General features: G+C 45.5%; 1 protein-coding gene across 1 annotated transcript in view; it reads left to right on the top strand.

Annotated features, from left to right (window-relative positions):
- LOC124017486 (piezo-type mechanosensitive ion channel component 2-like) overlaps positions 1-27,560 on the top strand; it is a 37,859-nt gene that overhangs the window by 6,462 nt on the left and 3,837 nt on the right. Inside the window, exons 7-43 of the mRNA XM_046332701.1 lie at positions 422-590; positions 840-932; positions 1,038-1,091; positions 1,228-1,369; positions 1,668-1,700; positions 1,911-2,128; positions 2,331-2,709; positions 2,923-3,104; positions 4,533-4,681; positions 5,192-5,359; positions 5,796-5,837; positions 6,153-6,185; positions 6,337-6,461; positions 6,652-6,824; positions 7,008-7,184; positions 7,386-7,532; positions 7,798-7,998; positions 8,212-8,416; positions 11,642-11,743; positions 11,975-12,140; positions 12,322-12,565; positions 12,753-12,849; positions 13,085-13,244; positions 13,410-13,499; positions 13,606-13,688; positions 13,933-13,998; positions 14,304-14,416; positions 14,515-14,635; positions 14,730-14,792; positions 14,899-15,065; positions 15,213-15,412; positions 15,633-15,794; positions 25,970-26,242; positions 26,412-26,670; positions 26,770-26,958; positions 27,046-27,247; positions 27,393-27,525. Of these exons, the coding sequence (XP_046188657.1) occupies positions 422-590; positions 840-932; positions 1,038-1,091; positions 1,228-1,369; positions 1,668-1,700; positions 1,911-2,128; positions 2,331-2,709; positions 2,923-3,104; positions 4,533-4,681; positions 5,192-5,359; positions 5,796-5,837; positions 6,153-6,185; positions 6,337-6,461; positions 6,652-6,824; positions 7,008-7,184; positions 7,386-7,532; positions 7,798-7,998; positions 8,212-8,416; positions 11,642-11,743; positions 11,975-12,140; positions 12,322-12,565; positions 12,753-12,849; positions 13,085-13,244; positions 13,410-13,499; positions 13,606-13,688; positions 13,933-13,998; positions 14,304-14,416; positions 14,515-14,635; positions 14,730-14,792; positions 14,899-15,065; positions 15,213-15,412; positions 15,633-15,794; positions 25,970-26,242; positions 26,412-26,670; positions 26,770-26,958; positions 27,046-27,247; positions 27,393-27,525 (5,580 nt within the window). The remainder of the gene's footprint in view (positions 1-421; positions 591-839; positions 933-1,037; positions 1,092-1,227; positions 1,370-1,667; positions 1,701-1,910; positions 2,129-2,330; positions 2,710-2,922; positions 3,105-4,532; positions 4,682-5,191; positions 5,360-5,795; positions 5,838-6,152; positions 6,186-6,336; positions 6,462-6,651; positions 6,825-7,007; positions 7,185-7,385; positions 7,533-7,797; positions 7,999-8,211; positions 8,417-11,641; positions 11,744-11,974; positions 12,141-12,321; positions 12,566-12,752; positions 12,850-13,084; positions 13,245-13,409; positions 13,500-13,605; positions 13,689-13,932; positions 13,999-14,303; positions 14,417-14,514; positions 14,636-14,729; positions 14,793-14,898; positions 15,066-15,212; positions 15,413-15,632; positions 15,795-25,969; positions 26,243-26,411; positions 26,671-26,769; positions 26,959-27,045; positions 27,248-27,392; positions 27,526-27,560) is intronic.

The following is a 27,560-nucleotide window of genomic DNA, read 5'->3' as shown; positions in this document are numbered from 1 at the left end:
CTGGACACAGGCATATACAAATCATTGTTAATTAAATGTCATAAACTAATACATGCCCGTCTTCCAATTTCAGTATATACTTGATCTATCTAATGTGAATGTTGTTTGTATACCAATCTGGTCTATCCAGAACTAAAGTCTTGCGTAATTAGTCAGATGCTCGATTAAGTTCTGAGTCTATATGTCGTAAGAGAAGAGATCGGAACCGGAACAAAGAGCAAACAAGTCTATGGGCCAAATGTCCCCTCCCCTTCCAAAATTTGAAAGATGCTAACGCCTGGGAAATCGTGATTTGTCCGATGCACCGGAACTAATACTGCTCGTTATCTCACGCATTCCGTTGTATCGTGAGAGATCTACAGTCCCATTTTTGTTTACGTGGTCTGTCCCAAGAGATTAATCGCCCTCTGGTTTTGTTCAGGCTGTTTGGTATGACAGCGTTCATCCGGACCAATGAGACTGAGCCATACAGTCTGGGTCTGCAGGCAGATGTCAGCTGGCCTGTCTTCATCAACCCCATGGTGCTGCTCCTCCTCTATTACACAATGGTGGCTTTGCTGCACAAGTGTGTCTACATCCCTGGAGAAGAGGTACTTTACCTAGAATGAGACTCTAATGCAACTAAGACCTTCATAGTGAATAGCTGCATCTGAAATTGAACCCTATTCCCTATATAGTGCACTACTGTAAATGGGGGCAGGGCTCTATATAGTGAATAGGGTGCCATGTCAGACGCTGTCAATGTCTTGTAGATTAAATAAAACTTTGCTGGTTTATCCTTTGTTGGAAGTGTTAAGTGTGTCAGCCATTTCATGGTGCTGCCTGTGTATTTCTGCTAGGATACTCTGGTGAAGTCTGAGAGTCCAGTAGAAATCCCAGAGGATCCCCCCAGCTTCTCCAAGATCTTATTCATCTCAGGAGACAGATTGGAGGTCTTGAAATCTACTACAGTTCTATTTTTCTTCTACATTCTCCTGTAGTTTTACCATCATGATTTTCTACAGATTTCTGGAACAATTGTATTTTTTATTTTGCAGCTACTGACCAGTACGGATGAGGAAACTTACATGCCAGATGAGGAGGTGCAGGAGGTACATTCTGCTCTCCCAATGTGTTGTCATAACTACCTTAACGGGACGTTACATGTCTGGTTAGACACCGTACATTCGGTGCGCATCACTTTTCTTCAAAGCCAAAATTCCTAAGCACACTGTTTTTCCTCTGCAGCCAATGGTCTTACTGATGAGCAGCTCATGGCATGATCTGAGAGGTCAGGAGATGGGGTTACTGCTGAGAGGGCCAGGGGCAGGGTATGCAAACTGCCACCCTCCACCACAATATGAAGGAATAGACTTGTCACCCTCACAAGGTATGTACCTGCCAGCCAGCCTTGCCAATGTCCAAGTCAAATCTACTCCAGGGTCCATTATTTGGTAGAATTAGCACAATGTTCGGTTATAGACGAAAGGTTTGACTTATGGGAAGTCTTTTTTTTTATCCACATGGATATTTTGATGTTACCCAGTCATGAATATATGGTAGGAATTTAATATTGAATACATTTTCATCACTAGTGTAGAAACTGATACAACATATCCTTAAAATATGACAATTATATGGTATAACAACTTTATTAAACTCCATCTTCTGCTGTTTTCCTCTCTCAGAGTCGGAGGAGGTTGAAGAGAAGGAGAGGAGGAGTGAGATGTCTATGAGGGAGGGATGGAGTGAGGTGTCTATGAGGGAGGAGAGGAGTGAGGTGTCTATGAGGGAGGGGAGGAGTGAGGTGTCTATGAGGGAGGGGAGGAGTGAGGTGTCTATGAGGGAGGGGAGGAGTGAGGTGTCTATGAGGGAGGGGGGTAGTGGGGTGTCTGTGAGGGAGGGGAGGAGTGAGGTGTCTATGAGGGAAGGGAGGAGTGAGGTGTCTATGAGGGAGGGGAGGAGTGAGGTGTCTGTGAGGGAGGGGAGGAATGAGGTGTCTATGAGGGAGGGGATGAGTGAGGTATCTATGAGGGAGGGGATGAGTGAGGTGTCTATGAGCGAGGAGGAGAATGGCCCCAGTGGACTGGCTGTGTTTGGCCTGTTCATCATGAAGCACAGCTACATCAGCGCACTCATCATCATGATGGTAAACCACTTCCTTTCCACAACGCTATTAAAGTTTTGGTATAGACATTAGTCATTCAACAATTAACTCTGAAAACAATTCATTCAAAAGTCTAACTGAATAGAGCTACGTTACCTTCACATTACCTTGCAATCTTTAAACATGAACATGGGTATGACTATAAGATGTGTGGCATGCCTCCTGTGTTCCTTCAACCACTCAGGTGTGGAGCATCACCTATAACAGCTGGCTGACGTTCGTCCTGCTGGTGTGGTCGTGTGTGATCTGGATGATGCGTGACCGTCGGCGCTACGCCATGATGAGCGCTCCCTTCCTGGCGGTGTACGGCACCTTGCTGTTGCTGCTCGCCTTCCTGAGCGGCCTGAGGCTGCGGCGGGATGAGCTGTACCCTGGCCTGCCACATGCCATGCTGGTGGACTTTGACATGGCCATCTACCCAGCACCCTGCATCCACCTGGGAGGCAAGGCGTTGTACACCTTCAGCTTTTGGCTGCTGTTCCGGCAACAACAGAAGGAGAAACAGGAAGAGCAGGATCTCAAGGAGTCTGACGAGTCTCTGGAAGAAGTGAAAGTACTCCCACGTATGGACTCCTCTCTTTATATGCAACCTTTATGGCTTTACATTGATAACGTCACGTTCTCGAATTCAGTTACGATGCATTAGAAATGGATGTGATATTAGTCCTAGGTGTTTATAACAAGCTTCACTTAACAGTGCTCTCTAACTCATAGGTGTTTGAACTTTGGCCCAGGTACGGTGACATGTTCTACATTGTGCTCCTCCTCTCCCTCAGCGGATGAAGGTGAAACCTCTCCCATAATGGAGATGCTGGGTTCGGCGGTCAAAGGAAACCTGGTGAAGTACTGGATCCTGTTCTGCTGCTCCATGTTCTTTGTGGTCAGCTTCTCCGGGAAGGTGATGGTCTACAAGATCCTCTACATCGTGCTGTTCCTCTTCTGTGTCGTCCTCTACCAGGTGGGCCTCATATATATGACTCCTAGAGAGCGTTGTGGTGTGTGTCAGTGGTGATGTGTATGCTGCACATGATATACAATGTACAGTACAACTTTACTGTCCATGTTCCAGGGAACAACGGATATTACTGAACTCCTCCAGATTGCACACATCACAGGGTGGCCGGTAGGCTCGCAGTTAAGAGCGTTGGGCCCGTAACCGAAAGGTTGAATCCCCGAGCCGACAGGTGATACATCCGTCGTTGTGCCCTTGAGCAAGGAACTTAACCCCAGTTGCTCCTGTACGTCGCTCTGGATAAAAGTGTGCGCGGTAAATCACATGGTAAATCACATGGTAAATCACACATACGAGACGCTATAAACAGTCGGATGTTTTTCAGAAGGGAAGGGAGCGAGAAACAAATGTACTCTGTGAAAGATACGATTGTGTCAAACAAACAATCATAGTGGCTGTGGAATAGTTTCGTTCGATAGCTATATTAGTGGGTTTACCTCGAAAGATTAATCCGACTCTGACTATGCAACTATCTTATCACTGACCTCACTATCGGTATGACACATTTACCTCCCGGCCTTACGGCCAAGACCTCAACAACAGCCAAAGGCTCTAAACTCTTATCAATAGAGCTTCCGTTATGAATATTGATCCGACCTCGTAAACACAGACACAAAACATTTCCGCGGCCATTTTCCTGGTTTCCCTCCCCGTCTGGTATTTCCGCTGACCATTCAGCGCTGACCACTTACCTAATGGCCGAGCTACGACCTCACAGCACGCACACTGTCAGAAAGCCAATATGAACCTGACGTTTATCAGTGCCAGCAGCACCACTGTTTCACACACTGTCTGACTGAGGGGAAATAAACAGCAATTGAGTAAAAGACGTAGGTGTTCTTACGTAAACAAATGTTGAATTTGAAATGAACATTTCAAGACACTGATGATAGATGGGCTCCCGAGTGGCGCAGCGGTCTAAGGCACTGCATCTCAGTGCTTGAGGCGTCACCACAGAGACCCTGGTTCAAATCCAGGCTGTGTCACGACCGGCTGTGGTTGGGCGGCGCACAATTGTGTTCAAGTGCCGTCCGGGTTCGGCCGGTGTAGGCTGTCATTGTAAATCAGAATTTGTTCTTAACTGACTTGCCTAGCTAAATAAAGGTTAAATAAAAATAGATGGTTGTGAAAAGGCAACTTGTTTTGTGGTCGCCTGTTGTCATATGAAATTTGTAACATATTTTACTGTTAATATTGCTGGCTATGGCCACCTTTGATTATTGGTATACCAAACATCCTGGGGAGCAATATTAACAGTAAAATACGTTATTTTATAAAGATCAACCTAACCCTCTGATTTCCCTCGGTTACTAGACAAATTTCATCGTGACTTGACCTGATTGGCATCATGGGATCTATGTTACCATTCCTCAGATCCGTTGTGACGTGTGGAGGCGAGTGCTGAAATACTTCTGGGCGGTGGTGGTGGGCTACTCTATGGTGGTCCTGATTGCCATCTACATGTACCAGTTCAAGACTGTCTCTGGCCTGTTCAGACAGATCATGGGCATGTCTGAGGAAGGGTGAGTGGGCATAGTGGCACTGTGGCCAACCCTGTACATTCACAACACTGCTTATACCTCCATATTGTTGTAGTCATCCCAAGACTTTGATGTACTACATTGTTAATTGATTGATTGATTCATTCATTGGCGCAGAATTACTCATATATTGTACCCTATGTCTAGAATTCTCCCTGATGGTCCATGGCTATTTGCGATTCACAGTGTCTTTGCATACTGTGACTGAGTTATTCTTATACAGATGTAGTAGGATCTTAATTTTATCACTATTTTGTTGCTGCGATTTTTCCTGCACGGCAGGAAATGCAAACTTGTGGTGTATTTCAGTTTTAAGAAGGATTATTTTAAGTTTGTCAGACTTGACTTTAAAGAAAGATGTATCAACCCCTACCAAAAAGTGTCCACATAATCCACATAATAATTCATATTTGCTGCTGTAGCAAACTGGCTCAAAATGAAGATCCTACATCTGTTCGCTCAGTGCTGTCCCTGTCCCGCTCTGTCCTCTAGTCTGCGTGATCTCGGGTTGGAGCAATATGATACTGTGGAGCTGTTTGCTCGGATCCTCCTCCCTGCAGCCTTCCTATTGGCCTGCATCCTGCAGCTACACTACTTCAACCAGGACTTCCTGGATCTCACCAACCTGGACAACGTACCTGTCCACCACGGACCAACCAGGTGGGACAGCTTACCTGATCGCAACCACTGGGATAATGTGCTTTATATCAGGGAGGAGGGAAATATTAGTCAATTGAAGTGTTTCTCTCGTGTCAACTGGTATTTTTAGAAACATACATTTTCTTAATAAAAAAAAATATGTACAATGGAGGTGGAGGCTGCTGAGGGGAGGACTGCTCATAGTAATGTCTGGAACGGTGTCAAACCGCTCCAGCCATTAGCACGAGCCCGTCCTCCCCAATTAAGTCGCCACCAACCTCCTGTGCTGCAGAGAGATATTGAACATTTTGATCTGATTGGTCCCCAAAAAATGGTGTAATACTTGCTGGGGTGTTCTTTCCTTTTTTTGGGGTGGGGGAAACAAGCTGTCTGTCATTCTCCACCCATCTCCTCTATGTTGTTGTGTCTCATCCGTTCTGTCCATCTCTTCACCCAGAGAGGAGGAGCTGAGGAACTCCGTCAATGTGATAGCTGACATGTAAGAGCTGTATTTTTGTCTCCGTGGACGGCATGCTTCACACAGTGGATTGCTCAGAGTTTGAGTCATCTTTTAAACAACCGTAGCTAGGCAAAAGCAAGGAGTGTAAAAATAGGTTCCTCTCATGGTATGACAACACGTCGGCGCCGTTATACGGCGAAAGCGGCACCCTTTGAGCGTGCAGATATATCATTTCATTCCATCCGTCCGTCATGAATTCGGAGTCATTTAAAATACGTCTTTTTCAGATCATTTCATGGAATGGATTTCTACCACTGTAAGTGCAGTGTTTAATTGGTGTTTGTTTTTCCTCAGAATGAAAGAAAACGTTGAAAAGTTACAGAAACGGTACGTTCTTCAAACACTTTCTTCCTCTACGTGGATGAAAACAGACCATGTATTGCATCACATATATATATATATATATCATGTTGTCATACCGTATAATGTATTAAAATGATTACATCCACGATGGTCTTGCCTACCCTCTTTCTTCTAGGATGGCGAAGGAGCAGAGCGAGCAGACTAGTGGGGAGTCAGAACGTGTGGGGAGTCAGGACACGTTGGAGAATGATGGACTGTCTGCCTCATCAGAGAAACCCGAGGAGGAGCACGGGGGAACAGGTGTGTGCCACATAGACGCTGAGATTCCGATTCTAATTTACTGTACGAACAGTACATTTTAACAGCACAACGACAGTACAAGCAAACACGCCACATAAACAAAAGTCTGGGAAATCTAGCACAGCATTTCAGATCTCATATCTGACCTTATATCTGACCTTGAGTCTGATGTCCTTTTTGTGTCTGTCAGTTCCCCCAGAGGAGCGTCTGACCCAGTGGGGGTTGATCGTGGACCGGGCCAGCCTACTGCTGTTCCAGGCTCTGGCTCTCTTCCAGCGGGCTCAGGAGATGGGCTGGAGGCTGCTGGAGGTTCACAGCCTCAAGATTGTTTCCACTGGCATCATCTGGGTTTCCCTACAAGAGGTCAGATAACTTTATGTGACCCTTGAACTCCACATTCTCATTGTACCGTGACCCCATTTATAGTACCTTCTATATTGTATTTACTGCATTTACACTGCCCTGATTTTCACCACCTAATATGTTATGCAGTGTAGGGCGTCTGCACAAAACATTTGTTTTCTTTCTTTTTTCTTTGTGCCCAAGGTGTCTCTGATGAACTTCATGTTCCTGGTTCTGTGGACCTTCGCCCTGCCCTTCCCCCGGCTCCGCCCCATCGCCTCCAGTGTGTCCTCGGTCTGGGCCTGTGTCATGGTGGTGTGTAAGATGCTGTACCAGCTCAAGGTCATCAAACCTCTGGAGTACTCCTCCAACTGCACCGCTGTGAGTTCACTTACCACTAGCATGCGAAACTGACCAAATATTCACTACTTATTCCACAGGCACAGCAATATATACTCAGTCATGGTTGGCTCCCAAGGGGATTATGTCGTCGTGTAGATACAATGGACTGTGTGTGCGTGTGCAATGCTTGCGTACGTGTGACTATCTACGTTTACAGTAGTATGTGTCTCTGTGTGTCAGAGCCTGGTGTCAGCTAACGGGACAGGGCTGGAGGGGAACATGGCAGAGCTGCTGAGGAGGTCTGTGCTGTATGTGAAGCCTGTTGACCCAGCCATATGGTGTGGAGCCCTGCGCAAGTGTGAAGACAGGATCCTGCCCTGTCTCAGCGTAAGACAAGCTTCTTACTCGGTGTCCGTGGTTATTCAGTAATATCGGCGTCATTTGTCAATCCTGCCATGCACTGTATAACCATGAAATGAATTGAAAGAGAGATTTTGAGATATATGCATATTAATAACAGATTAATGCATATCGGTAAATACGGCACATGTAAATGAATATCCTCTATTATTAGCAAGGTAGCTTCATTGATCTGTGGTTCTATAGTTCAGTGGTCTGAGTGTTCTTCGGTTGTGTTTTTCTTTGATGTCAGAACCACCTGACGGTGCTGGGGCTGCTGGTGTTTGAGGTGACGGTCTCTCGACACCAGCTCTACTACCGCCTTCACAACAACCTCAAGGTCCCCACCTTCAGCATTATCTTCCAGGGCATCACACGCCAGCACCTGGACCATGGCATCCTGCCCTGCATCAAGTACTTTGTCAACTACTTCTTCTACAAGTTTGGCCTGGAGGTAGAGTAGCTCCAACCGATTCTTGGGGCCGCAATAGCCTCTTTTACGGTTGACTTCCATTTGAGATTTGTATGACCTTTGCAGTGTTTTCATTTGAAATGCGGCTTCTGAAGTTATCTATAGTCATCTTTGCTGTTATTCTATATGTTTTAATTTTTGTAGTGTCATCACAGTGGTTGTATAGCTCTTTGAGATGGTCCTCCTGTCCCTCAGGTGTGCTTTGTGGTGGCGGTGAATGTGATTGGCCAGCGGATGGATTTCTACTCGCTGCTGCACGCCTGTGCCCTGATGGCCGTTCTGTCCCGACGACGCAGGAAGGCCATGGGGGAGGTGTGGCCTAAGTACTGCTGCTTCACTGCAGGACTCATGGTGCTGCAGTACCTGCTCTGTATCGGCATCCCTCCCGCTCTCTGTGTCGGTAAGGAGAGATATGCTAAATGATGCTGGCAAAATGACGCTGACATCACATGCATTTCAGGTGATGAAGGAAGGTTAGAACATGTATTTTTCCGGACGTTGAAAATATGTACGTCGAAAATACGTATTTTCAGGACATCGAAAATAAGTATTTTACGGACGTCAAAGAGACATCTAATGGGAACGTTGAAAATATAAATTACAGACGTTGAAAATATAAATTACAGACGTTGAAAATCTGTATTTCCGGTCATTGATTCTATGGACAAATTTCAACTGCACATACATTCTCAAAGACGTACGCATTATATCACAATTACAGTGGGGCAAAAAAGTATTTAGTCAGCCACCAATTCTGCATGTTCACCCACTTAAAAAGATGAGAGAGGCCTGTAATTTTCATCATAGGTACACTTCAACAATGACAGACAAAATTAGAAAAAAAATCCAGAAAATCACATTGTAGGATTTTTAATGAATTTATTTGAACATTATGGTGAAAAATAAGTATTTGGTCAATAACAAAAGTTGATCTCAATACTTTGTTATATACCCTGTTGGCAATGACAGAGGTCAAACGTTTTCTGTAAGTCTTCACAAGGTTTTCACACACTATACTTTCCTTCACACTATACTTTATACTTCACACTATACTTCACACTTTACTTTTCTTCACACTATACTTTATACTGTATCGTACTCTACTGTACTATACTATGCTGTACTATACTCTACTTTTCTTTACTGGGCTGTGTACTGTAATGTACTCTGCTGTGCGCTACCATACTGTCCTGTCCCAACTTCTGAAACATAGATGTCTGTGATTGGTTCAGATTTGGTCTGGTCCAGACGTATGCGGACGTTGAAATCAAGGCCAGTCCAGACCGGACCAAATCTGAACCAAACCTAGACGTCTATATTTGTGCCAAATAAAGGTCAGTCCAGACATGACCAAAAAGAAAGACGTTAGACGTTAGTAATTAGCGTTGGTAATTGCTTAATGGAAAGTGTAGGCCTATACTCGTTCACTACAGTACTTAATAGCAAGATCAATGGAATTCTGGCCTAGTTGAAGGAGATTCCACTATAATGCTTAGGCTACCAGGCATGATGTTTCACGGTCATGGCTGCCATCCCATTTCTGACACCAATGTAGCGAATAACAAACCCTGGTCATGGAGTAAAGAGCACGCACCCTAGTGGATCAATCAAAAATGTCTATATTTGGGCCAAATCAAGGCCAGTCTGGACCGGACCAAATTGGTACCAAATATAGACATCCATGATTGGTTCAGATTTGATCCGGTCCGGACAGGACCAAAAATCAACGTCAGTAGACGTTTAAATCAAGGCTGGTCCAGGCTGCACCAAAAAAAAAAGACCTGAAAAAGACCACCTGGTCCAAATAGGAGCAAAAAAGGACATCCAAATGACATCACCTGACGGTAAACGCTTAGTGGGAACCATCTTCTTCACCATAGTTAAAGTGTTATTAGGATTTGAGTGACACGTGTGGTGGAATTATTGTAATAAAAAAAAAATCTAAACAATCAAACTTTGTTATTTAATTACTGCAGTAATGGAGCTGGTCGGTAATCACCCCTGGAGGTGATCACTGAGAACTCAACGAGCGGATTTGAGCCACGGCATTTTATAGCAAAGTCCATCCTCCTGGATGTTCATGACAAACAACAGATATATGGAATGTGTCACAAGGTTAAGATTTGTGTGAAAGTTACTAATAATTCACAGCAGACAGTATCTCATTGTGTAGAGACCAAGGTCTAGCCTAGGGGTCATCTCTCCCTGGTACCATATAGAACAGAAGCATTAACTCATGCTCTGGAATGCGGTATCCCCAAAGACATCGTACATCTCCTGTCAGTGTTATCTCGCGGAGGCCCACTTTCAGTTCACACAGTTACAATAGAGTAATAAGAACCCTCTATTCTGTTGCATAAAACAACCATTTGATGCAATAAAGTATTATAACATAATCTTGCAATTTTTCTCTCACACACGATTGCATATTACATAGGCCTTAAACCAGAGTAACTTTTGGGGCCAGTATCTACAAAGTGACTTAGGGTAGGAGTGTTGATCTAGGATCTGTCCATACAATCTTATTAATTATGATCTAAAATACTAAACTTATCCTAGATCAGCATTCCTACTCTGAAACTCCTTATGGAACATAAATATTAACGCAACATGCAACAATTTCAAAGATTTTAATAAGTTATAGTTCATATAACGAAATTAGTCAATTTAAATAAATTCATTAGGCCCTAATCTATGGATTTCACATGACTGGCAATACATACATGCATCTGTCGGTCACAGACACCTTCAAAAGAAGGTAGGGGTGTGAATCAGAAAACCAGTCAGTATCTGGTGTGACCACCATTTGCCTCATCTCCTTCACATTGAGTTGATCAGGCTGTTGACTGTGGCCTGTGGAATGTTGTACCACTCTTCTTCCATGGCTGTGCGAAGTTGCTGGATATTGGCTTGAACTGAAACATGCTGTTGTACACATCGATCCAGAGCATCCCAAACATGATCAATGGGTGACATGTCAGGTGAGTATGCAGGCCATGATGTAACTGGGACATTTTCAGCTTCCAGGAATTGTGTATAGGTCACATGGGGCCATAAATTATTATGTTGAAACACGAGGTGATGGCGGTGGATGAATGGCCTAACAATGAGCCTCAGGAACTCGTCACTATGGGGCATTCAAATTGCCCATCAGCAAACTGCTTGCCCACACAATGCCATACACGCTGTCTGTGGTTGTGAGGCCGACTACCAAATTATGTAAAACAACATTGGAGGCGGCTAATTATCTGTCAACAGCTCTGGTGTACATTCCTCAAAGCTTGAGACATTTGTGGCATTGTGTCATATGACAAAACTGCACATTTTAGCTGCCTTTTATTTTCCCAAGTACAAAGTGAACCTGTGTAATGATCCTGCCGATTAATCAGCATCTTGATATGCCACACCTGTCAGGTGGATGGATTATTTTGGCAAAAGAGAAATGCTCACTAACAGGGATGCAAATAAATGTGTGCCCAACATTTTAGAGAAATACGCTTTTTGTGCTCATGGAACATTTCTGTGATCTTTTATTTCATCTCATGAAACATTGGACCAACACTTTACATGTTGCGTTTATATTTTTGTCCAGCATAACTTCTCAATCTTCTCTTCTCTCTGTCAGATTATCCATGGAGGACCTCCAGTCAGGCTTTGACCTCCAACCTCATCAAGTGGCTTTACCTGCCTGACTTTGCCATGCGTCCCTCCCCTTCCTTCATCCTCTGTGAGTCTCTTGATGTTCATCCCAGCCATTTCCAAATTCACAACTTGTGGGGAAATCTCACATTGGCATTCATTCTTGACTTACGTGGAAGTATGAGTTACATGCATATTTCACGGATTCAGGCCATTGTCTACTATATATAGTGTGTACTGTAAATCCCTTCATACACCATCAATCTGTAACTCCTGCATAAGTGAACAAGGCAGCCATTTTGTTTTGCTGTGTGTCCAGACGACCACCTCCTGCTGCTGTGCTCCACGCTGCAGTGGCAGGTGTTTGAGGAGGAGAACCGGGCTGCTGTGCGCCTCATGGCAGGGGAGAACGTGGAGATCAGCCGCAGCCTGGACCCGCGTTCCTTCAACCAGTACATTCCCGTCAACAACTTCCTCCAATGCAGGTCAGAGGGCTCTCTTCGCTAGCGTGGGCTTTAGACAACTGCTTTGTCGTTTTCGTGAAACGTGGCCTGATTAGGAAAACTTTGAATTTTCAACTAGGGTTTTTTTCCCATGGTCTGGAAAAAAAATCTTGGACCTACTCATATGGTTATATGGATATGTATGTGTCTCTCCTTACCTCAGGTCCTACCTGGACATCGCCAAAGTGTTTGTGTTCAGCTACTTCTTCTGGCTAGTGCTGTGCCTCATCTTCATCACGGGCACCACCCGCATCAACATCTTCTGCCTAGGCTACCTGGTAGCCTGCTTCTACTTCATGCTGTTTGGAGGAAGCCTGCTAATGAAGCCCGTACGATACATCCTCAGGCTCTGGGACTGCCTCATCGGATACACTTGCTTCGTCATTGGCATGAAGAACCTGCTATCGGTACGTTAGCTAACTAATTATTAATTGCCTAGGATAGCCTATGCTAATAACCCAGTCGATTTTAATCACTCGTCAGTGCTAACTGCCTGTTCTGTGTTAGTGCTTCACAAACTTCACAAACTCACTGTCTCAAGTCCAGTCTTCTATCTCGTCTGTGCTATCTGTCTTGCTGTATGTGTGTCCACAGCTTGGCTCGTGTGCTTATCTGGACAGCCTGTTGAAGAATGGCTGCTGGCTCATTCAGGCCTTCAGCATGGTCTGTACAGTCAAAGGCTATGATATCTGTAAGTGTGACTGATAATACCGATTAACACACTCTGTGTGTGTGTGTGTGTGTGTGTGTGTGTGTGTGTGTGTGTGTGTGTGTGTGTGTGTGTGTGTGTGTGTGTGTGTGTGTGTGTGTGTGTGTGTGTGTGTGTGTGTGTGTGTGTGTGTGTGTGTGTGTGTGTGTGTGTGTGTGTGTGTGTCCACGCGTGCGCATCTTCTCAGTTGTGTATATATATGTGTGTGTGTTCCCAGCTGCTCCTGATGATGAGTGTGAGCTGCCGGAGGGGGAGGCGGGCATTGTGTGGGATGCGATCTGCTTCACCGTGCTCTTGGCTCAGAGAAGGGTTTTCCTCAGCTACTACTTCCTGTATGTGGTGTCTGACCTCAGGGCATCCAAGATCCTGGCCTCCAGGTTAATAATAACAATCATCATCATTTAGTTACTGACCACTTCCCTATCAATGATTTTAGATGTTTTTAGAATACTTTGGTACTATTGGAAATAGTCATGTTTATCTATGGAATGGTACCAACTGAAAGTAGGACTTCATAGGTTGTTTGTCTCTCATATTTCAAGGGGTGCTGAGCTCTTTGAAGCCAAGGTGAAGAAACTGGTTGCTGCCAGACTGGAGATGGAGAGGAAGTCTGTGGCGACGCTGAAGAAGCAGTAAGACTTATTCCACAGCAGTTTATTTGTTCTAATTTAGTTTTCAGTCTAATGGGTTTGCTATTGTTGCATTGTTTGAATTCACTGTGTTGATTCCTTCCTCTAGGATGGAGAAGATCAAATCCAAACATAAGAGTAAGCCTGGCCAGGGAGACGCAGCAACGCCCCCTGCTGATATAGTGCCAAAGGGTGAGCCTCATGGGGCTAGCTAGTGGTAGTTGTCCTTAACCACTGACGGAGGGTCAGTTCTTAAACATATACTCTTTGACCGGATCTTTGTATTTCCCCCTACTAGAGTTGGTGCTCAAATTGCTTTACATCCATTTTAAGGTGGTGGGAGACTCAACTCGTCATGATCATTATTCTTGTCATTCTCACTGAATGAACGGATACATTTATGATGTCAGGATGAATGGGTGAACATGTTTTCCAGGTGAGAGTGAGAAGGCTGGGAACGATCAGGGGAAATGGTGGAAACCATGGGTCTCTCGGCCTGGCGGTAAGTGTTCCATAAATCTAACTAACATGAATCCGATTTTGTCAGTTGCAGAAAAAACCTTGAATGGGGAAATGGGATGGATATGGCTTGAAAAGATAAACAACGTGCTTGATTCCACCTTACTAATCGGGTGCTGAATCCTCGTGTGTGTATATAATGGGATATGGTTTAATTTCATCTCATTATAAATACTCACTTTTTGATTCAAGTAAATCAAAACCATTTATATACTGCAACAGTATAAAGTAGGATGTATAAGTAGGAGTTTGTCTTTGTCGTCTGCCACTTCTGTCGTTTCCCCTCAGTTGAGAACAACTGTGGCTACCATCTTTTTGAGAGTGACAGTGAAGAGGAAGAGGAGGAAGTCCAGGAAAAGAAAGAGGAAGAGGCTCCACTAAAGAAGAAATCTTCTTTTCAGGCGAGGGCCATAAAAGACAAACTATAAAGACTAGTAAAAATAGTATGTGTGGATGTTTTTGAATGTGATGTCAAACTGTGTGCCTCCTTTCTCCACAGATAGCCTATGAGGCATGGGCCACAAGCTCCAAAGCAGCGCTGGATTTGCACAAAAAAGAAGAAAACAATATGAAAAATGAGGAGAAGAGGAGGGCAAAGAGAGAGCTGCAAAGACAGCAAGGTAAAGAGGGGCTCGTTTGCATGGGGCTGTTTGCATAATGTTGTCATAGAGACAAAATAATAGTGTATTATTTTGTGTCGTTGTCTGATCCAAGGCATTGAGAGAGCCGAGTCTCACGAGTTGGAGGTGGAAGAGAGTGATGAAGAGGAGGAGAAAGGTAAACATTCCACCTCCAGACCCTTCATGGATATACAGTAGACTAACTAAGTCCTTGCACTGCTTCTAACTTGATAGGTTTCTAACGACTCCATCCTCTCTCACAGATAACCTATTTCAGAGGATCATCTACTCACTCAAGTTTCTATGGGTATTTATCCTGTCCCTTTTGGATGACGTCACTGAGGGCCTTAACTCTTTCTGCAAAGATAACCAGGACATCACCAAAGTGCTGCGCTTTGAGAGGGCTCTTCTCGGCCAGCAACAGAAAAAGGTGTGTGAAACATTCATCCACTCTAACTCTCCAAGATGCTTTTTGTGTATTGCAGGGGATACTTCCATTTGACTTCACTCAATTGATGTCCTGCCTGCAGTGATGATAGTCTTTTACTTGTATCTTTTCCCCCTGTGCCTTCGACAGGGGAAAGAAGTGTCACAGGAGAGCGTGACGCGCTTCTATGAGAACTGGATGTCTAGGCAGAGCACTCTGGCCTCGCTGGAAGACCAAGATGACATAGTTCTCCCCATCTCCTCCCCACCACCTGTACCCTCATCACCACGAGGTTACTCAAAGCTGAAACACACCCATTCCAAAATCTCCTGGGGTAGCAGCTTGTCCAGGTCTGCATTGATGTAACACCTATCGTCATGATTAGTGAATTCATTTCTGTTCCGTACGTAGACGTCATGTGTTATACAGAACGGATTACTTTTGAATGAATGATGGAGTAGTATTTTCTATTACTATGTTATTCTGCATTATAACCTCCTATATGGAGGATTTATAAATGGCCTCGTAAGACCAGGGTGGTCACCATGTTTCCCTGTCGTCATGTCCTAGCTGCGTGACGGACGAGACCCTGCTGGGGTCTCGACAGCCCACTCTGGATGAGCTGGATGACCCTCCTCTACTCCAGCCAACCGCCGAGCAACTCAGACGGAAACTACTGAAAACTGCCAACCTGGACCTTGGCTCATTTGACAGCGAAGTCCCTCCACCAAGGTGATGTTTTTGTTGTTGTTTTATTTATTAAGATCCCCATTAAGCCGGCGCCAATGGTCGACGGCTAGTCTTACTGTGGTCCAACACATAACGGAAAAAAATCATTACAGACTAAATCATTTACAATTTATCTACATTTAAAAGCAATAACATGTCGTGTGTGTGTGTGCGCATCTATCAGTTACACGTACATGTCAGTACATACACACAACAAGTAGGTCACATGGGGGAGAGGCGATGTGCCGTGAGGTGTTGTTTTATTTGTTTAAAAAAAACAGGTTTGCTGTTCACTTGCGCTATATGAGATGGAAGGGAGTTCCATGCACTCATGGCTCTGTATAATACTGTATGTTTCCTTGAATTTGTTCTGGACCCAGGGGCTGTGAAAAGACCCCTGGTGGCATGTCTGGTGGGGTAAGTGTGTGTGTCAGTGCTGTGTGTAAGTTAATGATGCAAACAACTAGCAATTTCCAACACATGAATGTTTCTTATAAAAACAAGTGACATAGTTAGTTTTCCTCAACTCTTAGCCAAGAGAGACTGGCATGCATAGTTTTAATACAATGAAGAGAGCCAAGAGAGACTGGCATGCATAGTTTTAATACAATGAAGAGAGCCAAGAGAGACTGGCATGCATAGTTTTAATACAATGAAGAGAGACTGGCATGCATCGTTTTAATACAATGAAGAGAGCCAAGAGAGACTGGCATGCATAGTTTTAATACAATGAAGAGAGCCAAGAGAGACTGGTATGCATAGTTTTAATACAATGAAGAGAGCCAAGAGAGACTGGCATGCATAGTTTTAATACAATGAAGAGAGACTGGCATGCATAGTTTTAATACAATGAAGAGAGACTGGCATGCATAGTTTTAATACAATGAAGAGTAAAAGGTGCCACTCTGTTTTGGGCCAACTGCAGCTTTTCTAGATCTTTCTTTACAGCACTTGACCATATGACTGGACAATAATCAAGATAAGATACAACTAGAGCCTACAGGACTTGATTTGTGGAGTGGGGTGCCAAAAAAGCAGAGCATCTCTTTATTACAGACAGACCTCCCCATCTTTACAACCATCTCTTTATTACAGACAGACCTCCCCATCTTTACAACCATCTCTTTATTACAGACAGACCTCCCCATCTTTACAACCATCTCTTTATTACAGACAGACCTCCCCATCTTTACAACCATCTCTTTATTACAGACAGACCTCCCCATCTTTACAACCATCTCTTTATTACAGACAGACCTCCCCATCTTTACAACCATCTCTTTATTACAGACAGACCTCCCCATCTTTACAACCATCTCTTTATTATGGACAGACCTCCCCATCTTTACAACCATCTCTTTATTACAGACAGACCTCCCCATCTTTACAACCATCTCTTTATTACAGACAGACCTCCCCATCTTTACAACCATCTCTTTATTACAGACAGACCTCCCCATCTTTACAACCATCTCTTTATTACAGACAGACCTCCCCATCTTTACAACCATCTCTTTATTATGGACAGACCTCCCCATCTTTACAACCATCTCTTTATTACAGACAGACCTCCCCATCTTTACAACCATCTCTTTATTATGGACAGACCTCCCCATCTTTACAACCATCTCTTTATTACAGACAGACCTCCCCATCTTTACAACCATCTCTTTATTACAGACAGACCTCCCCATCTTTACAACCATCTCTTTATTACAGACAGACCTCCCCATCTTTACAACCATCTCTTTATTATGGACAGACCTCCCCATCTTTACAATCATCTCTTTATTACAGACAGACCTCCCCATCTTTACAACCATCTCTTTATTATGGACAGACCTCCCCATCTTTACAACCATCTCTTTATTACAGACAGACCTCCCCATCTTTACAACCATCTCTTTATTACAGACAGACCTCCCCATCTTTACAACCATCTCTTTATTATGGACAGACCTCCCCATCTTTACAACCATCTCTTTATTACAGACAGACCTCCCCATCTTTACAACCATCTCTTTATTACAGACAGACCTCCCCATCTTTACAACCATTGAATCTATATGTTTTGACCATGACAGTTTGCAATCTAAGGTAACACCATGTCATTTCGTCTCAACTTATTCAACAGCCACACCATTCATTACCAGATTCAGCTGAGGTCTAGAACTTAGGGAATGATTTGTACCAAATACAATGCTGTAAGTTTTAGAGATGTTCTGGACCAGTTTATTCCTGGCCACACATTTCAAAACGGACTGCAATTCTTTAAGGGTTTCAGGGACTTCATTAGTGTCATGTCTACTCCTCCTCCTCCTCTCTGGCGCTTTGTCACCAGTTGTCTAATCATTACGCACACCTGCCACCATCGTCCTTCACGGAGTAGTGTGTTACCAATTGTTTTCTTGGTGACTATGGTCCCAGCTGCCTTGAGATCATTGACAAGATCCTCCCGTCTAGTTCTGGGCTGATTCCTCACCGTTCTCATGATCATTGCAACTCCAAGAGGTGAGATCTTGCATGGAGCCCCAGGCCGAGGGAGATTGACAGTTCTTTTGTGTTTCTTCCATTTGCGAATAATCGCACCAACTGTTATCACCTTCTCACCAAGCTGCTTGGCAATGGTCTTATAGCCCATTCCAGCCTTGTGTAGGTCTACAATCTTGTCCCTGACATCCTTGGAGAGCTCTTTGGTCTTGGCCATGGTGGAGAGTTTGGAATCTGATTGATTGATTGCTTCTGTGGACAGGTGCCTTTTATACAGGTAACAAGCTGAGATTAGGAGCACTCCCTTTAAGAGTGTGCTCCTAATCTCAGCTCGTTACCTGTATAAAAGACACCTGGGAGCCAGAAATCTTTCTGATTGAGAGGGGGTCAAATACTTAATTTCCTCATTAAAATGCAAATCAATGTATAACATTTTTACATGCATTTTTCTGGATTTTCTTGTTGTTATTCTGTCTCTCACTGTTCAAATAAACCTACAATTAAAATTATAGACAGATCATTTCTTTGTCAGTCGGCAAACGTACAAAATCAGCAGGGGATCAAATACTTTTTCCCCTCGCTGTATAGGAGTGGCTGCCATCCTCAGTAGCTTTCTATCTAAGTTGTCAATGCCAGGAGGTTTGTCATTATCGATCGATAATAATACTTTTTTCACCTCTCCCACACAAACAGTTTTCAACTTGCAATACTTTTCTTTCCTTATTAATTTTTTATGCTTGAGAACGATGGCTGACTGTTCATTGTTTGCATTTCCTGCACAGTTTGCCCACATTTTACTTTTATTTAACTAGGCAAGTCAGTTAAGAACAAATTCTTATTTACAATGACGGCCTACCCCGGCCCAACCCGGACAACGCTGGGCCAATTGTGCACTGCCCTATGGGACTCCCAATCAAGGTCGGTTGTGATACAGCCTGGAATCGAACCAGGGTCTGTAGTGGCGCCTCTAGTACTGAGATGCAGTGCCTTAGACCGCTGTGCCACTTGGGTGCCAGTTAAATAATCATTCAAATAATTGGCAACATCAAATGGTTTTGTGACGAATAAGCCATCTTTCTTCCCATAATTTCAGTTAAAGTACTCCAGTTCTTTTCCCCCATCATTATTTAGCATTGATCTTGGCTTCATAATACAGTTCCTTCTTCTTTTTTTGTTGAGTTTAGTCACATAATTACTCAACTTGCTGTAAGTCAGCCAGTCAGATGTGCTGCCAGACTTATTAGCCACTCCTTTTGCCCCATCTCTTTCAACCATACAGTTGTTTAATTCCTCATCAACCCATGGAGCCTTAACAGTTCTAACAGGATTTGGCCGCTATATTGTGATCACTGCATCCAATGAGACGGATACAGCTTCAGAACAAAGTTCTACAGTATTAGCAAAACTGGGATCAATACATGTGGATGATCCTGTTCCTGTAGTGTTTGTAAACACCCTGGTGTCATGTTTGTCATTTATTGTCATGTCTTGTCCCTGTGCTCCCCATGCTATTCGTTTCCCTCTGCTGGTCTTGTTTGGTTCTATCCCTCTCTCTCCCCCTCCCCCTTTCACTCTCTCGCTCTCTCTTCTCTCTGTCGTTCCGTTCCTGCTCCCAGCTGTTCCTATTCCCCTAATCATCATTTAGTCTTCCCACACCTGTTCCCGATCCTTTCCCCTGATTAGACTCCCTATTTATTCCTTTGTGATCCGTTCCTGTTCCATCGGTTCCTTGTTTTGTATTCCATGCTGTAATTGCGTTTCGCCCTGTCCTGTCGTGTTTTTTGCCGTGATTGTGTATCACCCTGTCCTGTCGTGTTTTGTGCCTTCTTCAGACGCTGCGTGTGAGCAGGTGTCTCAGTTGACTACGGCCTGCGCCTACCCGGCGACCTGCAGTCTGTGGCCGCTTCTCCAGTTGTTTTCCCCTCTACTATCTAGAGGATTTCAGTTATTCGGTTTTGAGCATTAATAAACTCTGTTTCTGTTAAGTCGCGTTTGGGTCCTCCTTCACCTGCATAACAGAAGGAACCGATCAAAGAATGGACCCAGCGACTTCTGACGCTCGTTACACTGCCGTCGAGATCCAAGGAGCCATGCTCGGCAGACACGAGCAGGAATTGTCCGCTGCTCGCCAGGCCGTGGAAAACCTGGCTGCTCAGGTTTCCGACCTCTCTGGACAGTTCCAGAGTCTACGTCTCGTGCCACCTGTTACTTCCTGGCCTGCCGAGCCTCCAGAACCTAGGGTTAATAACCCACCTTGCTACTCCGGGCAGCCCACTGAGTGCCGCTCCTTTCTCACGCAGTGTGAGATTGTGTTCTCTCTCCAACCCAACACATACTCTAGAGAGAGAGCTCGGGTTGCTTACGTCATCTCACTCCTCACTGGCCGGGCTCGAGAATGGGGCACAGCTATCTGGGAGGCAAGGGCTGTTTGCTCTAACGATTTCCAGAACTTTAAAGAGGAGATGATTCGGGTTTTTGACCGTTCAGTTTTTGGTGGGGAGGCTTCTAGGGCCCTGGCTTCCTTATGCCAAGGTGAACGGTCCATAACGGATTATTCCATTGAGTTTCGCACTCTTGCTGCCTCTAGTGAGTGGAACGAGCCGGCGCTGCTCGCTCGTTTTCTGGAGGGACTCCACGCTATGGTTAAGGATGAGATTCTCTCCCGGGAGGTTCCTTCAGATGTGGACTCTTTGATTGCTCTCGCCATCCGCATAGAACGACGGGTAGATCTTCGTCACCGGGCTCGTGGAAGAGAGCTCGCATCAACGGTGTTTCCCTGCTCCGCATCGCAGCCATCTCCCCCTCTGGCTTTGAGACTGAGCCCATGCAGCTGGGAGGGATTCGCATCTCGAATAAGGAGAGGGAACGGAGGATCACCAACCGCCTGTGCCTCTATTGTGGAGTTGCTGGACATTTCGTTAATTCATGTCCAGTAAAAGCCAGAGCTCATCTGTAAGCGGAGGGCTACAGGTGAGCGCAACTACTCAAGTCTCTCCATCAAAGTCCTGTACTACTTTGTCGGTCCACCTACGCTGGACCGGTTCGGGCGCTACATGTAGTGCCTTGATAGACTCTGGGGCTGAGGGTTGTTTCATGGACGAAGCATGGGTTCGGAAACATGACATTCCTTTCAGAGAGTTAGATAAGCCTACGCCCATGTTCGCCTTAGATGGTAGTCATCTTCCCAGTATCAGATTTGAGACACTACCTTTAACCCTCACAGTATCTGGTAACCACAGTGAGACTATTTCTTTTTGATTTTCCGTTCACCGTTTACACCTGTTGTTTTGGGTCATCCCTGGCTAGTATGTCATAATCCTTCTATTAATTGGTCTAGTAATTCTATCCTATCCTGGAACGTTTCTTGTCATGTGAAGTGTTTAATGTCTGCCATCCCTCCCGTTTCTTCTGTCCCTACTTCTCAGGAGGAACCTGGCGATTTGACAGGAGTGCCGGAGGAATATCATGATCTGCGCACGGTCTTCAGTCGGTCCCGAGCCAACTCCCTTCCTCCTCACCGGTCGTATGATTGTAGTATTGATCTCCTTCCGGGGACCACTCCTCCTCGAGGTAGACTATACTCTCTGTCGGCTCCCGAACGTAAGGCTCTCGAGGATTATTTGTCTGTGTCTCTTGACGCCGGTACCATAGTGCCTTCTTCCTCTCCGGCCGGGGCGGGGTTCTTTTTGTTAAGAAGAAGGACGGTACTCTGCGCCCTGCGTGGATTATCGAGGGCTGAATGACATAACGGTTAAGAATCGTTATCCGCTTCCCCTTATGTCATCAGCCTTCGAGATTCTGCAGGGAGCCAGGTGCTTTACTAAGTTGGACCTTCGTAACGCTTACCATCTCGTGCGCATCAGAGAGGGGGACGAGTGGAAAACGGCGTTTAATACTCCGTTAGGGCATTTTGAGTACCGGGTTCTGCCGTTCGGTCTCGCCAATGCGCCAGCTGTTTTTCAGGCATTAGTTAATGATGTTCTGAGAGACATGCTGAACATTTTCGTTTTTGTCTATCTTGACGATATCCTGATTTTTTCTCCGTCACTCGAGATTCATGTTCAGCACGTTCGACGTGTTCTACAGCGCCTTTTAGAGAATTGTCTCTATGTAAAGGCTGAGAAGTGCTCTTTTCATGTCTCCTCCGTTACTTTTCTCGGTTCCGTTATTTCCGCTGAAGGCATTCAGATGGATTCCGCTAAGGTCCAAGCTGTCAGTGATTGGCCCGTTCCAAGGTCACGTGTCGAGTTGCAGCGCTTTTTAGGTTTCGCTAATTTCTATCGGCGTTTCATTCGTAATTTCGGTCAAGTTGCTGCCCCTCTCACAGCTCTTACTTCTGTCAAGACGTGTTTTAAGTGGTCCGGTTCCGCCCAGGGAGCTTTTGATCTTCTAAAAGAACGTTTTACGTCCGCTCCTATCCTCGTTACTCCTGACGTCACTAGACAATTCATTGTCGAGGTTGACGCTTCAGAGGTAGGCGTGGGAGCCATTCTATCCCAGCGCTTCCAGTCTGACGATAAGGTTCATCCTTGCGCTTATTTTTCTCATCGCCTGTCGCCATCTGAGCGCAACTATGATGTGGGTAACCGTGAACTGCTCGCCATCCGCTTAGCCCTAGGCGAATGGCGACAGTGGTTGGAGGGGGCGACCGTTCCTTTTGTCGTTTGGACAGACCATAAGAACCTTGAGTACATCCGTTCTGCCAAACGACTTAATGCCCGTCAAGCTCGTTGGGCGTTGTTTTTCGCTCGTTTCGAGTTTGTGATTTCTTACCGTCCGGGTAGCAAGAACACCAAGCCTGATGCCTTATCCCGTCTGTTTAGTTCTTCTGTGGCTTCTACTGATCCCGAGGGGATTCTTCCTTATGGGCGTGTTGTCGGGTTAACAGTCTGGGGAATTGAAAGACAGGTTAAGCAAGCACTCACGCACACTGCGTCGCCGCGCGCTTGTCCTAGTAACCTCCTTTTCGTTCCTGTTTCCACTCGTCTGGCTGTTCTTCAGTGGGCTCACTCTGCCAAGTTAGCGGGTCATCCCGGTGTTCGAGGCACTCTTGCGTCTATTCGCCAGCGCTTTTGGTGGCCGACTCAGGAGCGTGACACGCGCCGTTTCGTGGCTGCCTGTTCGGACTGCGCGCAGACTAAGTCGGGTAACTCTCCTCCTGCCGGTCGTCTCAGACCGCTCCCCATTCCTTCTCGACCATGGTCTCACATTGCCTTAGACTTCATTACCGGTCTGCCTTTGTCTGCGGGGAAGACTGTGATTCTGACGGTTGTCGATAGGTTCTCTAAGGCGGCACATTTCATTCCCCTCGCTAAGCTTCCTTCCGCTAAGGAGACGGCACAAATCATTATTGAGAATGTATTCAGAATTCATGGCCTCCCGTTAGACGCCGTTTCAGACAGAGGTCCGCAATTCACGTCACAGTTTTGGAGGGAGTTCTGTCGTTTGATTGGTGCGTCCGTCAGTCTCTCTTCCGGGTTTCATCCCCAGTCTAACGGTCAAGCAGAGAGGGCCAATCAGACGATTGGTCGCATACTACGCAGCCTTTCTTTCAGGAACCCTGCGTCTTGGGCAGAACAGCTCCCCTGGGCAGAATACGCTCACAATTCGCTTCCTTCGTCTGCTACCGGGTTATCTCCGTTTCAGAGTAGTCTGGGTTACCAGCCTCCTCTGTTCTCATCCCAGCTTGCCGAGTCCAGCGTTCCCTCCGCTCAAGCGTTTGTCCAACGTTGTGAGCGCACCTGGAGGAGGGTGAGGTCTGCACTTTGCCGTTACAGGGCACAGACGGTGAGAGCCGCCAATAAACGCAGGATTAAGAGTCCAAGGTATTGTTGCGGCCAGAGAGTGTGGCTTTCCACTCGCAACCTTCCTCTTACGACAGCTTCTCGTAAGTTGACTCCGCGGTTCATTGGTCCGTTCCGTGTCTCCCAGGTCGTCAATCCTGTCGCTGTGCGACTGCTTCTTCCGCGACATCTTCGTCGCGTCCATCCTGTCTTCCATGTCTCCTGTGTTAAGCCCTTTCTTCGCACCCCCGTTCGTCTTCCCTCCCCCCTCCCGTCCTTGTCGAGAGCGCACCTATTTACAAGGTACATAAAATTATGGACATGCGTTCTCGGGGACGGGGTCACCAATACCTAGTGGATTGGGAGGGTTACGGTCCTGAGGAGAGGAGTTGGGTTCCGTCTCGGGACGTGCTGGACCGTTCGCTCATCGATGATTTCCTCCGTTGCCGCCAGGATTCCTCCTCGAGTGCGCCAGGAGGCGCTCGGTGAGTGGGGGGTACTGTCATGTTTGTCATTTATTGTCATGTCTTGTCCCTGTGCTCCCCATGCTATTCGTTTCCCTCTGCTGGTCTTGTTTGGTTCTATCCCTCTCTCTCCCCTCCCCTTTCACTCTCTCGCTCTCTCTTCTCTCTGTCGTTCCGTTCCTGCTCCCAGCTGTTCCTATTCCCCTAATCATCATTTAGTCTTCCCACACCTGTTCCCGATCCTTTCCCTGATTAGACTCCCTATTTATTCCTTTGTGATCCGTTCCTGTTCCATCGGTTCCTTGTTTTGTATTCCATGCTGTAATTGCGTTTCGCCCTGTCCTGTCGTGTTTTTTGCCGTGATTGTGTATCACCCTGTCCTGTCGTGTTTTGTGCCTTCTTCAGACGCTGCGTGTGAGCAGGTGTCTCAGTTGACTACGGCCTGCGCCTACCCGAAGCGACCTGCAGTCTGTGGCCGCTTCTCCAGTTGTTTTCCCCTCTACTATCTAGAGGATTTCAGTTATTCGGTTTTGAGCATTAATAAACTCTGTTTCTGTTAAGTCGCGTTTGGGTCCTCCTTCACCTGCATAACACCTGGTAGGTTGATTAATAACCTAAACCAGATTACAGGCACTGGTTACAGTGATAAGCTTCCTCTTGAGCAGACAGCTGGATGAAAACCAGTCAATATTCAGGTTCCCAAGAAAGTAGACCTCTCTGTTTACATCACATACACTATTAAGCATTTCACACATATTATTTCAATACTGATTGTTAGCACTTGTTTGCCTATAGCAACACCCCAAAAGAAAAGGCTCCAGCTGTGCCAAGTGAACCTGCAACCACAACACCTCAATAACACTTGACATAAGATCTTCTACATTTACATTTACATTTAAGTCATTTATCAGACGCTCTTATCCAGAGCGACTTACAAATTGGTGCATTCACCTTATGACATCCAGTGGAACAGTCACTTTACAATAGTGCATCTAAATCTTAAAGGGGGGAGGGGTGAGAAGGATTACTTATCCTATCCTAGGTATTCCTTAAAGAGGTGGGGTTTCAGGTGTCTCCGGAAGGTGGTGATTGACTCCGCTGTCCTGGCGTCGTGAGGGAGTTTGTTCCACCATTGGGGGGCCAGAGCAGCATTACAGGGATATGGTTCTGAATATATACAGCAACAACTCCCCCATAAGTATTCCTGTCTTTCTATAGATCCTGCCTTTCAATATCCTTGTATTGCTACTACTGTGTCATCAAATGAATTATCTAAGTGGTGACTTCACTTAGGCACTTATGGTTTTTCTCTACTCTGTATACCAGACTTACTGTATATATATAGTTTCATATTTACTCACTCTCTATTCACCTCTATAAATTATTCTATCTTAATAGTCTTTGATTCCGTCTTATTACTTTCTATAATTACATTTTTCAGCAGCCATGATGATACTGTTCCTGATAAGGAGGGCCGTGAAGGAGAGGATGCATGTAAAAAGGAGGGGGAGTCTACAGCGGAGGAGGAGTTTCGAATGGAGAAGGAGGAATGGAGGGAGGAAGAAGAGGAAGAGAGGGAAAAGGCTGTGATGTTTTCGGGATTTATCTCCCTGGACTATCTGGAGTGTGATGAGAAGTGCGACGATTTCCCAGACTCCCCCCGGCCTCTGAGTGAGACCAGGAACCTCACGGCTAGTGAGCTGCTGCTCAATAAGTCAGTCATGGGAGATTGAGACTTTGTGGTTTTTCTGGTTACAATTGTGGTATAGTCAAGTGGACCCATTCAGTTGTGTCACATTACCTCGTAGTAAATTAAAGTTGAGTATCACATATTCAATTTACACTTCAGGATACTCACATACTGCTTTTGCCCTCTATTGCAGCATGTTTGATGACGATGAAATTGAAGAGTCTGATAAGTTTTTCCAGTCTCTCCCGAGGCACCTGAGACTGGTGTTTGCCCTGTACAACACCATGGTGTCGAAGTCAGAGATGCTGTGCTACTTTGTGATCATCCTGAACCACATGGTGTCTGCCTCCCTGCTCAGCCTGATCCTGCCTATCCTCATCTTCCTCTGGGCCATGCTGTCTGTGCCTCGCCCAACCAAGCGCTTCTGGATGACCGCCATCATCTACACAGAGGTACGCACAGCAGGCACCCCCCAACAGATTGATATGTTGATTGGCTGGTTGGTTGATTGGTTAGATGGGGGGTTGATTGATGATTCCTATCTCTTCCAGCTGATTGTGGTGGTCAAGTATTTTTTCCAGTTTGGCTTTTTCCCCTGGACCACCTCGGTCTACCGAGGCATCAATGCAGACCGGCCCTTTGCTCTGCCCAACATCATTGGGGTAGAGAAGAAATATGGCTATGTTCTCTTTGACTTGATACAAATGCTGGCTCTGTTCTTCCATCGCTCCATTCTGAAGGTACTGGCGGGAATGGTGGTTTCTGTGTTACATCATACAGGGTATACTAAAGCACAACTTCTCAAAACGTTCTTCTTCTCTCCATAGTGCCACGGTCTTTGGGATAACAAAGAGGTGGAGATGCCGGACTTCTTCAAGAAGTTAAAGAAGAAGACGGAGAAGATTAAGATGAGTGGAGGAGAGAAAAAAGGGGACGAGCCGAAGCGAAGACTGCCCTGCCTCCCTCTCCAGGCCTCGACTGCGTCCTTGTTTTGCAGATGTGGAAAAGCCAACTCCACTGAGACAAACGGTACATACATTCAGTAGCATAAGCATAGTGCTGAAAACATCTCATTTGTTTGAAAGCGTACTGAAGTTGAAATGGTGACAGATGTGAAACGTTACCCAACCTGAAACTACGACCGTCTCTTGATGTGGATGGGATATTCTTACAGGTGATATGCGGCTCACAAAGCGCCACTCCAAGAAGAAGAGGCACCACAATAAAGTTCCCCTGACCAGGAAGGAGAGCATCAAAAAGCTGATTAGAGAAAGGATGCTGGAGGCTAAAGCTGCTATCATTGAAGTGTGAGCATTTAGTGCACTATCATGTACTGAAATGT

Source organism: Oncorhynchus gorbuscha, linkage group LG03 (assembly GCF_021184085.1).
Source record: "Oncorhynchus gorbuscha isolate QuinsamMale2020 ecotype Even-year linkage group LG03, OgorEven_v1.0, whole genome shotgun sequence".
Lineage (NCBI taxonomy): Eukaryota > Metazoa > Chordata > Actinopteri > Salmoniformes > Salmonidae > Oncorhynchus > Oncorhynchus gorbuscha.
The sequence above is the reverse complement of the archived record's forward strand: the minus strand, read 5'-3'. Positions and strand labels throughout refer to the sequence as shown.